The 19092-nt window shown below is 30.2% G+C and overlaps 1 protein-coding gene across 1 annotated transcript; it reads right to left on the bottom strand.

Moving 5' to 3' along the window:
• Nucleotides 1–4273: 4273 nt before the first annotated feature.
• Nucleotides 4274–13400, bottom strand: frtz (WD repeat-containing and planar cell polarity effector protein fritz). The gene is made up of 2 exons (XM_016071009.4): nt 13054–13400; nt 4274–8899 (listed from the first exon to the last, which is right to left on the bottom strand). Exon 2 carries the CDS (start codon nt 8845–8847, stop codon nt 6322–6324), a length of 2526 nt encoding a protein of 841 aa, XP_015926495.3. The 5' UTR covers nt 8848–8899; nt 13054–13400; the 3' UTR covers nt 4274–6321.
• Nucleotides 13401–19092: the final 5692 nt, after the last annotated feature.

The raw sequence follows: 19092 nt of genomic DNA, 5'->3' as shown, positions 1-19092 counted from the left end.
TTTAAATTTGTAATGGTAAGTGATGAGGTATAATTATGAATAACTGATTGTAAAAAAACTTAAAGTGACTTAGCATAAATTCTTTTAAGTATTCGAGTATTTATTTACATTTAATTCTCGAGTCATAACGGTACTAACTCTCTATATTTGTTAAACTCATATTCTAAACTAAACCATAGGTACAGTTCCAATCTGAAGTCCACGCCACCTAGTAGTGGTTGCAGAATACAGTTACTAAAAACACAGGTAAGATCTACATTTATTTATTTACTTTATTGGTACAACATACATTAGCAGGTTTGCGTACTTAATAAAAATGCATAAACCTTGTTCAAGTAGAAGAATAAACATAATTTTTTCTTGCATATTTAGATTCTTAACCTTCAAAATATAGGGGGTAGCTATAATCTAGCTAATAATTAAGGCTGGAGAGCGGATGAAATTTCAGTCCCTTTAATGTTAATTTCACTTTTCGCATTTTTAGTCACTTCTTTAAAACTAATAGAGCAATTTCAAAAAAAAAAATTGCACCCACTCATGAAACCCATTTACCCTAAGATAATTTTATGGAAACAATATTTTTTAATAATTATTATTTTTTTACTGTTTAGATGAGGATGAAAAAATGAATTGAGGATGAAAAAATTTTGCATTCTGAGGCATAATTTTTTTTTTACCATATTAATCTACATATTTTTCTATTGAGAAATCAAAAGTTTCGATTGTTTTTATTTACTAGGAACATAGAAAGATTGAAATTAATTGTTTTTTAAAAAAATGATCTGGCGGCAATGAAAAAATACTTAAATAGGGCGATTATTACTCAAATGTGGTTAACTTACGAGGAACTTGACGCGTAAGTAAAATTTAATTTATAATTTTTTCGCTGATAGCCGATGGCTAATTTAACTAAAGCCGATTGCTTTTTATTCAAGAAATATCGAGTTTTTAAAAATCATGTTCATATCGAAGTGGGCGTTACTGCCAAGGTAGGCGTGTTCGTATCCGAACGTGTTGTCCGAAGGTCACCAATGTGGGGATAGTAGCTTTCGACCATGTCAACCGTCATTTATGAAAAGATACCCCATCATAGAATCGAGTTAACATGCCTTATATACTAGTGATTTGGAATTGTATTTTTGTAGTGGTAGATACATTACAGCTTCATTATCAAATCTTACTTGCAAAAGAACTGTAGTGTTATTTTATATCTCTAGAGAAAAAAACAAAATAAGATAAATGTTTAAAACAAATTTTATGATAAAAAGAGTGAATTTTATTATGACAAAAATAATTTAAAGAAAACACATGCGAGAGAAATAGTGTCTATTTTATTTTAATATACATATTTCAATAAAAAATAAGCATCATATAAAAATTAACATTTGTACAAGTAAAGATAAAGTTTTATAAAGCATTTTTATCACAATTTCAGAAGTATATACTGCTTAAACAGTTTCAAAATTTATGAAATTTCAGCAGTCTTTTTTAATTAGAAATAAGATAGTACATGATATTTTTATCAAAAAAATATGCCAGTCTGTTTTTAAATAATATACACATATATTTACAATGTTGCAGAATATAAATGATTACAGTTTATAAATATAAAAATTAACTATCCAGTTTAGTCAGACAGCTACATTAAAGTTATATTTTTGTGATTAAACAACATTGAACTGAATGCTACCCAAGTAGCATTCAATTTTAATGTTAAGTAATATTCCTAAAGAAAGGAATAATATATATAAAAAAAGTAGATAGGAGAATTGTTTTCAAAAAAATATAGTAATTTGTCTTTATCGGACATGCAAAGAAAAAAGGTAAATATGAATAAGTATTGTGAAAACAGTAAGAAACATAGAAAAATCTAATCAGAACTTGAATATACAACAAATTAAAAAAGTTTCCCTGAACAGTGCATACGAAGAAGAAAAAGAAATGTTCATTACAATCAGAGACCGCAAGTTTCTTTTGTAGTGGAAAAAACCATCCCTAAAGAAATAGACCTAAGTAGAAAAAATAACCTTACTACCAAAGTAGAAGAAATTATTTTTCTAAAAATCACAATTGTAATCTAATTTAGATAATGTTATTTTTCAAACTATTAAATGCATCAATTTTAAATAAGTGAAAACTAAAAAAGTAATAACAAGGAAATTCAAGTAACTATAGTTTTGCAACATTTTATGAGAATTAATGCTTGAAAACGTAATTTTATAATTAAATCATATTGAATTAACAATTACAAATAGTATTCTAATTCTTTTAATCAAATTCTGTTAAGTATTAATACTCAAACTGACTATTAAATAATTAATATGATAAACAGATTTTTAAAATTCTATAAAAAATTACGAGAAAAAAAAAGTCTTTTCATGAAGATGTGAAAAAAAATTTATTTTATCATACAATATCTATCAAATTTAATTTGTTTAAATTTAAGCTATTTTTATACTGCTAATAGCTAAAAAATTGTTGTCTTCTTTTAGTTTCTCCCATTTCATCAGGGGGTTTTTTTTTCGGTTTCTTCTTACTGTAAAAGAAACAGCTTTCTTTCATACGAAATGTCAATGATTGCAATGATTTTTCAGAAATAGATATTCAGGGAGCAACAAAAATGAATGAGGACTAGTCAATAGAAAATTGAGGTTGATGAATATATATACAACAATGAAATAAATGTTAGTTAATAACTTGATTGTCATTTGTTGAAACATTTTTCGAACATTGAAACAAGTAAAGATAAACAAACTTGTTAACTATCACAAACAGAAAAAATTAAGCATATAAAAGTCATGAAAATTTCTGTTCATGTAAATTCATATTCTGTTCCAAAGCTGATTACATAAAATAAAATAATAAATAAATTTAAAAATATTTAAGATTTAATATTCTCAACAAATTTATAGATAGTATTATGTAATTGCTTGTCTTAATGTAAAGCTTGTTAGCAGTATGCAGCACAGTATTTTCATAAATCCCAATTTGTCAGCGATCTCAACGCAGTTGATTACAACTGTAAAAATTCAGCTTAATCTAACATACACGAAGCAAATATAAGGTCTTTAAAATTACACACAAGAATTTTATGTTATATAAATTTATGTAGAATTTGATACAATGATACTGAAAAAATTGAATAAAATGCCTGCATATAAGTCTGTAATCAAGTAACAAAAAAAAAAACTTTACTTTCAGTTCATTGGGGTGTTCTTTTAATTCAGTTTTTAATTTTTATTAGAAACAAGTTTAGAGATGTTTTAGAAAAGAGACTCAGCAATTTCTGCCCATTTGTTTTCTAAAAAGAAGATCAAAAACAATTTGCAGATGCCGTAGTTATCTGCTGCCATGCTGGATGGCTTCTGCTACCAGGGAGTAAAGCAGGACCAGAAGTCCAAAATATAAAAATTAAGAACAAAATTGCCTCCAAACTTAAGGACAATTTAAGGATGCTGATTCTCTAATGGGAGGAATTTGTACAATACCAACATGGATTCGCAGATATACAATTGGTAATAGTTTTAGTAGTTTCTGAACTTAAGCAAAAAATATACATTTTTAAAAAATAAAAAAAAAAAACAGATTTTTTTTCTAAAGTTTAGAAAAAATTTATATTATTATTATTTTTTTTAATAAGGGGAGAAAATAGTTTTAATATGGAAAATCATAAGGTCGTTACAAAATACGAGGATTCTCTTAAAAACAGTAGAGCATGATATAGTGATGTGAATACAGTAGAGAGATAAGAGCTTTTTATATATTTCTCTCACATCAGATGCTTTTATGCTATCAAATTAAGAGTAATTGTCTCTACTAGAAGTAGATTAATATCATATTTGACAAGTTATGAAGACTTTGTCGTTCATTTTGTTATTTACTTTGTTACATGGTATACAGCACATAACATGATTTTTGAATAAGAAATTTCTTCAATTTTTTTTAAGATAAATATTTTTCTTCCACTTAATTTCAATAAAAATTTCGAAAATAGCAACAATTTCAGGACATTTATTGAAATGTTTAATAATTAAGGACACTTTCCTTTTTTTAAGTAAATTAAAAATACTAAGATACTTTCCTCACAATACTTTGAGACCTGGTAAAGGCACTTTGACTAGTTTTGTTCATTATCATCTTGTTATGCAAATATTGTTAAGTAATAACAGAAGGAATAGAAAAGATGTGGTACCTAGTTTGTGATTCCATATTCAATATTAATAAGCTACATTTCAAAACATATTGTAACGCAGCAATGTATATTAGTACTATATTTTTGTTCCATGTATAAAGGTAATTGAAGGATTAATCAAATTTCAATGACTAAGATATTTTAACAACTGATTTAAGAGATGAATATGAGACTTGCAAAGGTCTTAATAATGAAAATGTTTAAGAAGAGAGTGGCGATAAAAATGATCAATGAATCGCCATTGCCTTCTTAAATAGAATAACTAATTCAATTAATTTTTTAAGAAAATTTATTATCTCATCTAATAAAAAAAACTGACTCCTTTAATAAAAGTTTTAAAAAAATATATTTTTAAACATGCTAATTGTTTAAAAAATAAGTTGAAAGTCTTGAGCTTGTAAAAGAAAGAGGGAGAAGATTTTTTAAACGATATTTTTTCACAAAGTTTATGCACTCAACTGAAATACGACTTTTCAGTCGTATTTCAGTTGAACAGAAAGACAAGGTTGTTAAACAGAAAGGCAAATTCATATTGAGAAAAAAATACTTCTTAGCGATACATATTATACAATAAAAAAACTCATGAATAAATAAACACATATTCTGAAAAGGTATCAATGAAAAAATAAGTACATGTCACATTCTCATGAATATCACGTCTGTGTTAGATTGATAATTTATCTTTTGAATACAGAAATAATTGACATATCTCTCATTCAACGCTAGAACAATCAGTATATTATAAAGTTGTAAGTAATAGGTTATATTCCTAGGCTAAATAAGCTCTAAGCATTTAAAAAAATGCTAACAATTTTTTTTCCTTAAAAAAAAATTTTTTTTTTAGTTAGTTTGGGTATTTATGTATTATCCCATCTGATATATGTATTATCTAGTCATTTTAGTATCTCTCAAATTTATTTTCACATCATAGCAGGGGTGTCATGGGAAATTCTATTTTGCAAAATGAAATTTCGAATTTGACTGAATCATTAATAAGTTGGTAACTCATTAGCTATAATTAAAAAAAATTATTTTGGTACTAATATTACGTTAATTTTTCCACCAATATATTGCTAATTTAATGACTTTATACTTATTACAATGAGTCGCTATAGGTCAATGGATAAGGCATTGAACTGTCATGAGGAACTAGGGTTTGATCCCAGTAGCGGCTTGAAGCCCACCCAGTTTCAGATAGATGGGTACCAATTTGTTTGGGAAGTAAAGACTGCCTGCGTGCAAAGCTGACTACATTACCACAAACAGCAATTGCCAATGTGGAGCCTTAACCTCCATGAAACCAGTGGCACACAAAAGGCTGTTATTCTAAGCAATAAATAATCCTATCAGCAAGACAACTTGGGACCTCATTGGGCCAATATTCATGAATCTTGGCTCAGTAAGGGTTCAAAGAGTCTTTATTTTTCTGATATTAGCACTATGTAGAATTTTCCGATTCATCAGATATTTTACAACCAATATTGGTTCTACATAGCATTGTCAGATTCACCCGATATTTTACATCAATCATTTAGCCAATGTAGGCCCTATATAGGCCATCCCAATATTGGTCCCTTGGTGCATGTTCTTATAGGATCCATATCGAGCCAATTTTGAACCCAACTGGGGTCAAGGTAAAATTGTTGCTAGGGAATGAACTATTTGATAACTAAATACATAAAAAGGAAGAAATTAGTTTGCAGATAAGATGAAGAGATAATTTATCACCATCTCATGAATCAAATAAAAAATTTAGAAATTGTCAAATCTTGTCGAATGCAGGAATATTAAAATGTTACAAGAGAAGAAAAAAAAAAAAGACATTTAGAAAACCATATAATATTTAATATTATCTAAAAATCTCTTTAACTTTGCAGGAAAACACATCAAAATATTTTAATGACTGTTATTGTTTGCCTGAAAAAGTCAAAATATGGGTAAAATAAAGAATTAATCAGATTTTGTTGAAAAGAGGTCATTGGATAAGGCATTGAACTTTAATGAGGAACTAGGGTTTGATCCCCGGTAGTGGCTTGAACAATCAGATGGCAGTTCAGAGACAATTTCTTCCAAATTTATTGTTCTAGCATTAAATCACAGATACACAAGAAATAGATGGTATTTACATTTTATATGATGCCAAAATGTACTAGTTTTATTCTAGAGTCTTCAAGCTCTTCAGTGTCATCATCATAGATTTTATTTCTACAAGAAACTAATATATTTTCTTCCTGTTTTAAATTATCCATATCTTTTTTATGATGGACATTATATATCTCACCTGATGAACCAGGTTTATTTGAATTCCTGGGATCAAAAGGAGGTAAAGGTCTCATGGTTGATGTAGGATGAACTTTAACATTTTTAAAGGCATTCGGTGGGTTACCTTCATATGATGAAGAACTTACTCTTATGTCGGAATTGAAATTTGAATAAGTTTTATCTGGACCCCCAACAGAACTAAAATTGCCTGATGAAGTGCCTGCTTGTGAATATTTAATATCACAGGTTTGGGACGATGTTTGTGATTCAATACTAAAAGTCAAATTCATCCCGTGTCGAAGATCGGCATCAGAGTAAACAATTGAAGAATAGGAATCTTTATCAGATCTGGCTTTTAATTTTCCCCTATTGATCCCAGAAGTCGACGCTAGAGCATCATTTTGAAAGGGTTCAGGTGTTTGAACTACATGGTTAGAGGTATTTATCCAGTTTTCAGTTAGCAAGGCTTGTCCAGAAACCGGTAAACCATACTGGTTTTGATTGAACAGATAATTTGAATTTAAAAGCCTGTCAGTCGTATACTCGGGCTTTCTGTAATTCTCTTCTGAATCATCTGATGATGTTGCAGACTCGTAATCACAACTTGATGAGGTAGTAGAATAACTCTCTGAGGATAAATTGAATTCTTCAGCTTTCTGTAAAGCTACAAGTGCTAAAACATTTTCTTTTTTCCTTTTAGCAATATTATACAAGTCTAAAAACAAATCTTGAGACTCTAAATCTACCGCTAGTAAAAATGCTTTACGGAGTTCAAGATTACGTAGGAGGTAATGAAAAAAACGTCTGGCTATGTGACGAATTCTATGTTGATAAATTTTAATCACATGCTTTGACAAATTATCGATGCTATCATAATATGTTCCCAATGCTACTTCTAAGCCTATTTGATTTTTGGAATTGAATGGTTTTCTAAACAGACAATTAGCTATCTTTGACAAGCATTGAAAGCTTAGCTCTCCTTCGTGGCTCCAGCTCAAGCTTCTTAAAAGTAAAATTGCTTCGTCTATCAAATTCGATTTCAGGTATTGACTACAAAGTTCCATAACACCAAGATTGTTCTGAGTAAAGCAGCCAGTACAGACATTAAGAATCAAAATGGATGATATTTCTGAATCCAATAAAAACATGCAAGAGTTCTTGAACTTTGATTTCTGCCAGAGGATTTTTTGCACAGTGAATAAACTTAAAAAATAAGAGTTTATATTTATAAGATGATGCTCCAAATGAGATGAAGAACGCATTTGAAATTTAACGCATGTCAAAGCAGAGTCAAAACACTGCAGTTGACTATCAACACCAATTACAAATGCAATACTGTTTTGGGGGTGCCATGCAATTTGCTTTGGGAGATATAAAAGATTTGTGACAACTGAAGTCCTTTTTTTCAAATCGTAAATTAAAAGTAAATGGTCAGAATCTGAAACAAGTAATTTTTCATTTGAACTCCAATCACAGGAAAGCAGGTTCCCTCGCAATGGTAACTTAGAAACAAATGTGTGATAACAATGATTGTCAATTATCTCATAAACACATACGTTGATATCATCACATGATTCACCTTTAACTTTTTCTAATGTAAGAATTTGATTTGAATACAATTTGCTATAATCAGCTTGAATAAGCTCTCCGTGTGTTTTAACGGTGCATAAAACTTGAAAACTATCGTTTATGTCATACACTGTCATGTTAATTCGATCTGTCGAATAAGCAACTGGAACCCAAGGAAAAACATCGTCGCTATTTGATTTCCACCACACTAGTAAGTTGTCATTAGAAGTATTCAAAGATAATTTTCTTTCAATGCTTTTATTGCATGGCCCTATAAGATCAAAATGATTGATCTTAACTTCAGATCCAGCCAATATTCCTTTTTTAAGGCCCAATATTTTAGAAGATAAAGAAGAATGGTCTTGATTAAGATTTATTAGAGTCAATTTAGGCTCACAGTATGTAACATAAATATTGTTATTCACAATAATAGCATCTACAATTCGACTCGGAATAAATTTACCGACCAAATTATTATCAATGTCTATTTTCTCTAAGGAATTGTTATCATTACTTAATTTGATGCTTACAATAGAGCCATTGCTGAAAAATATTTTTAAGGGTTGATTAGAATCCCAGGACAGAAAAATCGACTTGTAAGATCGAAACAGTTTCTCAATGGTACTCCTTTTACTACCCCAGTTTTTCTTTGACTTCTTTGTTTGACTTTGAGAAAGCTCTTTTTTTTCTTTCCCATACGGATAGTGAACACAATTATCTCTTTTTGAAACTTTGATACAGTCGACTTCAGCATTGTGAGGAATTTCAACTTCTTTAAAGCTCAATAAGTATAAAGAAGTTAACAATGATGTCATTTTAGTCATTGAAGAAGAACTTATTCAAACATCTTGATCCCTTTCAACTGCCTACAATCTCCTGAAAAATAGTAACAAATTTTTATATTAAAAGGAAAATATGTTAACTTAATCAGAGGAAAAACCCGAATTATTATTTCTGTATAAGGAATTATATAAAACCTGCAGGATCTGTCCAAGGCAAATTTACTGCCGTTTAGCGGTACTTTCACAAATTCAACTCTACAAATAACGGTAGTTTCACAAAATACTTTTAGAAAAACAAGTTTTAAGATTCTCCTCCTTGTCTATTAAAATTTTGTTTTCGTATCCCCCTAAAAAACTATAAATCCGGGGGTAATTATGCATTTTGTCTTGCAATGGAACCCTCTCGCGGATTGCTATTATGACGTAATAGAAGAATTTACTTCCCACCCTGTTTATAAGAACACTTTTCCTGTGCATGATTATTTTAAAATGAAACGACGATGCTCTCCCCCTGTAAACTTTACAGGAAGTCGAAATTCGAACTATTATCTCAAACATTATTCTAAATTTATTCTAACAGATCTTTTTTTATGAAACATTATTTTTCTCTGTGAAACTTTTTATTCTGTATGACCTAATCGAAAATGTTCTCATAATGAAAATAACTTTTAGTGCTACTGCTGTTAAACGCATGATTTTGTCAAGTAGAAATTTAACTATCGACAATGATTTTTATGGATTTATTAATTTGTATAGAATTTTTTAGCCCAAAATTTTACAATGGCAAAATAGTTTTTCAATATATGAGGGAAAATATATAAAATTTTACCAGTCATAAATGGTTTTTATTTGTAGTGACAATTTTTGAAAATATTTTCTTACTTTGCTATATTTTTGTGTTGATTTTTTAATATAATATTTAATTTTCACAATTTATGTCTAAATTTTCACAAAATAGGTACCTCTTCAGGGTTCTGTCCAGGCCGAATTTACTACCGTTTAGCGGTACCTTCACAAATTCAACTTTGGAAAAACGGTAGTTTCACAAATTAAATTTTAGGAAAAACGGTAGTTTCACAAAATTCTTTTTCTTAGATTTTTATTTTTGTATCCCTTAAGAAACGATAAATCCATATTTTTACCATATTTTTGTCTTGATTTTTTAATATAATTTTAAATTTTTCACAAATTATGTCTAAATTTTCACAAAATAGGTACCTCTCAGAAAAACCTAGACAGACCCCTGCTCTTAAAAAAAACCTAGACAGACCCCTGACGTGTAAGAAAATGGAGAATATCAAAGATTGAAAATTGAACACTATTCAACAGTATAAATTTAAATTTTAACAAGCAGTCTATAATGCTGCATACAAACATTTTAATTCACCATTCATTTTAAAACAATATAAGCCCTGTGGCAGAATTTTTTCAGGTTTTCTGCGACATACCTCTAATAATAATATCTTTCTGCAAGATTCTTTTAAAAATAACAAATATACATGCTACTAAATTAAAGCAGCAGCAGCATCAACTTAAAAAAAAAATAATAATAATAATAATTCTTTTTGGATGAAATAAAATAATTTTTTAATTAAATATGTAATTTTTTTTTATTTTAATATTATGGGTGATGTTCTCGCATTTTGTAAGGGGAAACTCACTAATTATTTCCTCTTTTGCATTTTGTAAATCATTATCACATTAAAAAAACAACTAAAAAATCGTGAAATGCGTATCAGTAACTACCGGAGAGAAAAAGATCGACGACAAAACCACGCGAATCGGATGATGAAAAGGGCTACTAAATGTGTGTTTTCATTTCGAGATTCAGTTGTTGTAATAAATAATATCGTAATAAAAATATCGGATTTTAAAAACTGTGTGGAAATTGATAGTAATAATGACTGCATTAAAAAATTTAGAACGAAAATTTTTGTAGAAAAGAAAACCAAATTTTTTACTTCATTATTCCTTATTTTTCATTATTATCAAAGGAGTATAGAAAAATCACAAGCATCTTTTTCACTCCGATGCACGAAAAAGACATCTATTGAATATAATGCTAAAGAAAAGATAAAAATCATTTGAAAATTTCTGCAGAAAAAAAAATTTGTCCTTTCCAAAAGATAAATCTTTCTGCAAGAACTCGATAACGTTCTGCGACAATGTCGCCATGATTCTGCCACGGGGAATATAAATATACTTCTAGTAAGAGTTTATTTTGTGATTAAGAATACATAAAAATATTGAAATATCTTTATTAGGCTTAGTTAAAGAGCTAAAGAGGTAGTGGCGTAAAGTTTAGTTTGAAAATACTGATTGAGATGCAGCATTAAAATCCAAAAAGAAATGTTTTTACAAAACAAGGATAAAAGAAAAATTATAATAAAATATTTAATAATCTAGTATACTTTAAAAAATCAAAAGCAAACTTCATTAATTTTTTTTTTAATGGCGGGCACCTTAAGTCTATTTCCCATTGACCTCAGAAATGCCAGAATCTTTAAAATACTTTTTTTTTTTAGAATCTTAATTTTGTCTTCTAAAAATTATGCTCAGCAAAACATTACTCACAGTTAACAACGAAGTTAACAAGGGATCTGCATAGTGTTCAGATATAAGATTGTTGTTCAGGGGTCTGTCTAGTTTTTTCTGAAAGGTACCTATTTTGTGAAAATTTAGACATAATTTGTGAAAATTAAAAATTATAATAAAAAATCAACACAAAAAATATGGATTTATCGTTTCTTACGGAATACAAAAATAAAATTTTAAGTTAAAGTATTTTGTGAAACTACCATTTTTCCTAAAGTTGAATTTGTGAAGGTACTGCTAAACGGTATTAAATTTGACCTGGACAGACAACTGTTATTTAAATAAATTAAAAAACTTCGAATATATGCTAGTATTTGCTGGAATAGGAGGTGGGGAACTTAATTAAATTTTGGGGGGGATGAACCTATCAGCCCTGGGAGATATGATCACCCACTTCACTATGCATATTTTTCTACTTTTTTCATTAAAAAAGAATACCTTTTCATAACTGAATATAGAATTGAATATAGTTGATATTTTTATCACACATAAAAGCCTGATTGTACACTTTGGCAATTGTATTTGACAAGAGTAGTTACCAGTATAGGATATTATGCCAAAGTACATTAAAAAATGAAAAATGTAAACAATTTGGAAGAATTTTTCAAAGCCTCTTCAAGTTTTATATTTTTCTATTTTTCCCTATTTGCACAAATTATAAATACCTGAATTTTTTATCCTTTAATATTTTCTTTCCTTGAACTTACGCCAAAATAATTGCAAAATTTCAAGGATAACTAAGCTGTGGCTTGGGAGAAACATAAAACTTCACAATAAAGGGCAAAATTGAAGCCAACTCCGAACAAACCAATAGATGGTTATATAATAATTCAACTAACAAAAATCTTTAGGCACCATAACGATGATAGTTGGCATAAGCATCTACTATGGCATGTACCACTACGGAAAAGCCCGAAATATTAAGAAAAGTCCACATTCTATCTTTGATTTCATTCTTCTTTACATGGTTGAGAAAAGTTCTCATCAAAACTCACATTATCTAAAATTATGAAATCAACAAAGGATATTTCTGTATCGTGATCTGCCTCGCCAACTACAATCGGTAAGGTGAAAATAGATTTTAAACTTGTAATTTAACAGGAGTATATTCGCAAAGTCTTGGCAACTTACGAGCAACGGCCCACGAGAAACTTAAAAAAAATTTCTTAATTCATAGAATTAGACCAGCTCGAAAAGTATAACTCGTAGCCACCATGGGTAAACATCAAAATGTAATACTTGCCTAGGGGGTGGCTACAGGAGAGATTTCTGTATCGAGATCAGTGGCAGATTATTCGCTAAATCTTGGCAAATTCCGGGCAGCGGCCCACGAAAAACAAAATAAAATTAAATAAATCACAGATGGGGACCAACTGGAAAGGTTCTACATGTAACATGAAACATCTACATGTTTGTTTTTTTAAATTTGCAACTTTGAAATCTATCTGGCACCTTGGCGATTGTAATTGGCTAGACAGAACACGATAAGAAAATATCTCCACTACGAGTTATACCTTTCAAGTTGGTCTCTTTTTGTGATATATTTTCCCCGCGAGCCGCTGACCGGAAGTTGCCAAGACATAGCGATTATTCTGCCACAGATCACGATACGGAAATCTCCCCCCACATACTTTGAGAATAACTGATACTTACTATAGAGTTCATGATGATATAAAAGATATCCCAACAAAGGAATTTTTTAATGTCAAACATATCGAAGAAACAGTGTGCCACTTTGTAAACATAAGTACCGAAAAATGCAAATTTCACCATTGAAACAACTATTCTGATCGGGAGAATAATGAGCAATAACGAAGACTCTGCATCAAGGTGAGAGATATTTTTTCAACATCTTGGAACATCTTAATTAAACTCGAGAGATGTGCTTGGCGTTTTCGTTTGTTTGTAGCAAATTGATTTCATTGCTTGATTTGTGTTTACGCTTTTGATAGACCATTTCTGCTCGATAATGGAATGCGTGCATTGCTTTAATCCTCACTAAACATTTCCATAAAAGCCAATAGATAGCGCTGTAATCGACAACTTACTAGTTATCAAATCGCTCAAACTTTATTTATAATCGAGTTAAAACAGAACGTTATATTTTTAATCCTGTTTTACTGATTTATTTTTATCATTTTACTGATTTAACAATTACTTGAACTCATTTTAGAGGAATTGTTATTAATTTGAATGTTTAATTTTACTTCATGATTAAATTTGTGCATGAAGAACAGCATATTCACAATCGCGAAGTTCGAATTAGCCATCAGGAAAAACGCAAGTTCCATATCTATTTCCTCTGCTCAGATGTATGGGACTGTATTACGATACCATAGTCACAGCTACAGGTCCAGACAAATGGCTAGGGGAGTTTAGACAAACTATAGGAAGCGCTTATTGGCGATCGAAATGGGCTACAGGTGGCGCAAAGTATCTCTACCTATGACAACATTTCGTATGCTTACACCATTAGCATGTGGGTTAGTCAAAAGAAAAGAAAATACGTTAGTTTCTGTCTTGATTTTTAAATAAATTTAAAAAAAACTTTTAAGTTAACTAAAATGAGCCGAGAACTGCATTAAACACAGTTCTAACAGAAAGCGTCATAGAAATTTTATAAAATATTTTTGACAGTTAAGGGAGAAAAATATTATATAATGGGAAAATATCGTAGTACATTCCCATACAACTGAGAAGAGGAAAAGAAATAAAGGGGAGGGTCAAGAAATGGAACTGGTCTTATCCCCAGATAACGTATTCGAGCGTTGCGATTAATTTGTTTTGAATGATACTAATGCATTTATTTACACTAGTCTGAGATGCGAAGTTTATTTTATACAATTTTACTTAAAATTTTGAAATATTTTTGCAAATTGTTTGATTTATCACTATAATGTTATAAAAGAAAGAGAATTGATTAAAAATTTAGAGTGATGTTAAAATATTCCTCTACGCTGCTTAAGAAATTAAAATGTAGTTCATAATTAGTTATAATTCAGTTATAAATGAAGTTCAGTAAAATTTCTATCTCTGTCTTTTTGAGTTTAATAAAAATATAAATTTCATGGGTTATTATTATATTTACATAATAATAAAACTCAGATCCTTTTGCTGATTAATACAGGTCAGTTTAAAAAGTGAAACTGGCTGCTGTTAAATACTTTTTCAGATAAAAAAAAAACCATATGAAATTATTTAACAAACTGATTCTTCATAATTTACTCCTATAGTTATTTTAATGAAAATTTATTCATATAATTGTGTCAATTAGCTAAAACAAATTATAAAACAGATGAGAGTGGGAAACCGTAATTTGCTTTAAAAAAAAAAAAAAGAATAAATAGCTTTAATATAACCAGAGCTTTAATGCATTAAAAAATGGCTCTATTAGATTTTAATTATTTTTAAACAAAGTTTGAATAGTATAAAGGAAAAAATCTTTTCTTTCGGATGAAGAAGAAAAAATTAAGAGTTCTTTTTTAAATTAAGAGTTTTAATAAGAAGTCCCGAAGGGAACTGATCATAAAGACACCGTTCCCAGTAGAACACCGAAGACAAGCATCACTGGCTGTGGGTAGTAAGCGGGTGGGTGACCACTTTGATCAGCCTGCGTAAGGACCAAGTATGCGATGTGCACGGTTTGGGTCCTCGTTAAACTGTTCTACCGTAATGTGCTCGATTTCGAGTGTAGGTCATCGGGCAACCAAAGCAGGGGAGCCACCCCCTCGGCAGAGGACCAAAATTGCGACGGCATGTCTTCAGATCATCCTCAGGGATGATTCCCAGCCCATTGCCAATAGCCCATTGTGCAGCTCTAGTGAGACGTATATAAAATACCTACCTAACTTCGAACAAAATAAGAAGTAATTGAACTTATAACAAAATTTTTAGAAGAAAGATATTTAATAGGCCAGTTGCACTTATTCAAAGTCCTATGATAAATTATTTTGTTTTAAAATAATTGTGTATTTTGAGATAAAAGTAAAAGATAGTTTAATAATAAAAAAAAAGAAGCTTTATACATGCTTTTTACTTTGCATATAAACAAGTTAAAACCCTTTCATTAAAAGAGAAGATGCAAGATATATATTCTTATTATTTGAGTTTGTAGTGTCAGCATTCTAAAAACGTATAGTAGAGAAAGAAAAATTACAAACGAAACATATATTTCCTTAAAAATTTCATATTTATTGTTACTAAATTACCAAGTAAATAAAAGTGCACGTTAAAACCGAAACATATTTTTTCATAAATAAATTTTACAAATCGAAAATTAAGTATTTTTTTAAGCAAAAAAATATAAAAATATTTTTTTTTCTGAATATAAAATCATTTTTATTTCTACAATGACAAAAACCTTATTAAGAGCATTTTGTTATATTTTCAGTTATATATTTTGTTACATTTATAACGCTTACATTGAACAAAAGCACGTGTGAGTAGCAGCAGCAATCAATAACATTAAATATTTTCTTGAGTAAATACATTTTACTCAAGGTTCAATATCTCACTAGTTTAGTTAGAGTTTTCTCACTATAGGAATAACTGTGAGAGGCTTACGTGTTTTTTTTTTTTTTCACTAAGTTCACACCAATTCTTAATCTATGAATCACTATTTCTTCTGGGTTGGGTTTAAAATTACACTCTGAGTGTTAAATGTGCTGCCCCCTCCGTATCTTATTACATCTGCCATATATTTAAGATATTTCAGAAATATTGCACACACTTATTACTCAGTGACTTAATATTTTTGTAGTAAAGGATAACAAAAAGATAACAAATAACAGTATAACAAATAACAGTAAAAAGATAACAAAATATGCTTTAATGAAACGAGACTTTTCTCACGATATATAGTTCATTATAATTTGTAAGCATCATAACAACTAAGTTTTTTCAATAGGAGTAGAAGTACGAACCCTCAAGTTAAATTTTTGTGCGTAACTTTTACCAGTATGAAGAAGGAAGTGATGTTTTAAGTAAAACTTTTATTACATATGCTGCAGGAAAATGGTTCTTTGCCAGTATGAAGGAGATAATGTGAACGCAAATAAGATGTTGAAGTAAAACTTAAGCATCATAACAACTAAGTTTTTTCAATATGGGTAGAAGCATGAACCTTCAAGTTAGATTTTTGTGCATAACATTTTCCACATTCGCTACAAGAGTACGGTTTTTCACCAGTGTGAAGACGAAGGTGATGTGTTAAGGTAGAATTAGCAGTAAAACTTTTATTACATATGCTGCAGGAAAATGGTTTTTCACCAGTATGAAGGAGATAATGTGAACGCAAATGAGATGTTGAAGTAAAACTTAAGCATCATAACAACTAAGTTTTTTCAATATGGGTAGAAGCATGAACCTTCAAGTTAGATTTTTGTGCGTAACTTTTTCCACATTCGCTACAAGAGTACGGTTTTTCACCAGTGTGAAGACGAAGGTGATGTGTTAAGGTAGAATTAACAGTAAAACTTTTATTACATATGCTGCAGGAAAATGGTTTTTCACCAGTATGAAGGAGATAATGTGAACGCAAATAAGATGTTGAAGTAAAACTTAAGCATCATAACAACTAAGTTTTATCAATATGGGTAGAAGCATGAACCTTCAAGTTAGATTCTTGTGCGTAACTTTTTCCACATTCGCTACAAGAGTACGGTTTTTCACCAGTGTGAAGACGAAGGTGATGTGTTAAGGTAGAATTAACAGTAAAACTTTTATTACATATGCTGCAGGAAAATGGTTTTTCACCAGTATGAAGGAGATAATGTGAACGCAAATAAGATGTTGAAGTAAAACTTAAGCATCATAACAACTAAGTTTTTTCAATATGGGTAGAAGCATGAACCCTCAAGTTAGATTTTTGTGCGTAACTTTTTCCACATTCGCTACAAGAGTACGGTTTTTCACCAGTGTGAAGACGAAGGTGATGTGTTAAGGTAGAATTAACAGTAAAACTTTTATTACATATGCTGCAGGAAAATGGTTTTTCACCAGTATGAAGGAGATAATGTGAACGCAAATAAGATGTTGAAGTAAAACTTAAGCATCATAACAACTAAGTTTTTTCAATATGGGTAGAAGCATGAACCTTCAAGTTAGATTCTTGTGCGTAACTTTTTCCACATTCGCTACAAGAGTACGGTTTTTCACCAGTGTGAAGACGAAGGTGATGTGTTAAGGTAGAATTAGCAGTAAAACTTTTATTACATATGCTGCAGGAAAATGGTTCTTCACCAGTATGAAGGAGATAATGTGAACGCAAATAAGATGTTGAAGTAAAACTTAAGCATCACAACAACTAAGTTTTTTCAATATGGGTAGAAGCATGAACCTTCAAGTTAGATTCTTGTGCGTAACTTTTTCCACATTCGCTACAAGAGTACGGTTTTTCACCAGTGTGAAGACAAAGGTGATGTGTTAAGGTAGAATTAGCAGTAAAACTTTTATTACATATGCTGCAGGAAAATGGTTCTTCACCAGTATGAAGGAGATAATGTGAACGCAAATAAGATGTTGAAGTAAAACTTAAGCATCATAACAACTAAGTTTTTTCAATATGGGTAGAAGCATGAACCTTCAAGTTAGATTCTTGTGCGTAACTTTTTCCACATTCGCTACAAGAGTACGGTTTTTCACCAGTGTGAAGACGAAGGTGATGTGTTAAGGTAGAATTAACAGTAAAACTTTTATTACATATGCTGCAGGAAAATGGTTTTTCACCAGTATGAAGGAGATAATGTGAACGCAAGGTAGAAGCATGAACCCTCAAGTTAGATTTTTGTGCGTAACTTTTTCCACGTTCGCTACAAGAGTACGGTTTTTCACCAGTGTGAAGACGAAGGTGATGTGTTAAGGTAGAATTAACAGTAAAACTTTTATTACATATGCTGCAGGAAAATGGTTTTTCACCAGTATGAAGGAGATAATGTGAACGCAAATAAGATGTTGAAGTAAAACTTAAGCATCATAACAACTAAGTTTTTTCAATATGGGTAGAAGCATGAACCTTCAAGTTAGATTCTTGTGCGTAACTTTTTCCACATTCGCTACAAGAGTACGGTTTTTCACCAGTGTGAAGACAAAGGTGATGTGTTAAGGTAGAATTAGCAGTAAAACTTTTATTACATATGCTGCAGGAAAATGGTTCTTCACCAGTATGAAGGAGATAATGTGAACGCAAATAAGATGTTGAAGTAAAACTTAAGCATCATAACAACTAAGTTTTTTCAATATGGGTAGAAGCATGAACCTTCAAGTTAGATTCTTGTGCGTAACTTTTTCCACATTCGCTACAAGAGTACGGTTTTTCACCAGTGTGAAGACGAAGGTGATGTGTTAAGGTAGAATTAGCAGTAAAACTTTTATTACATATGCTGCAGGAAAATGGTTCTTCACCAGTATGAAGGAGATAATGTGAACGCAAATAAGATGTTGAAGTAAAACTTAAGCATCATAACAACTAAGTTTTTTCAATATGGGTAGAAGCATGAACCTTCAAGTTAGATTCTTGTGCGTAACTTTTTCCACATTCGCTACAAGAGTACGGTTTTTCACCAGTGTGAAGACGAAGGTGATGTGTTAAGGTAGAATTAGCAGTAAAACTTTTATTACATATGCTGCAGGAAAATGGTTCTTCACCAGTATGAAGGAGATAATGTGAACGCAAATGAGATGTTGAAGTAAAAC

The sequence above is a fragment of the Parasteatoda tepidariorum genome, chromosome 8 (assembly GCF_982258835.1).
Source record: "Parasteatoda tepidariorum strain Cologne lab strain chromosome 8, Ptep-v5.0, whole genome shotgun sequence".
Lineage (NCBI taxonomy): Eukaryota > Metazoa > Arthropoda > Arachnida > Araneae > Theridiidae > Parasteatoda > Parasteatoda tepidariorum.
This window is presented reverse-complemented; position numbering and strand designations above follow the sequence as displayed.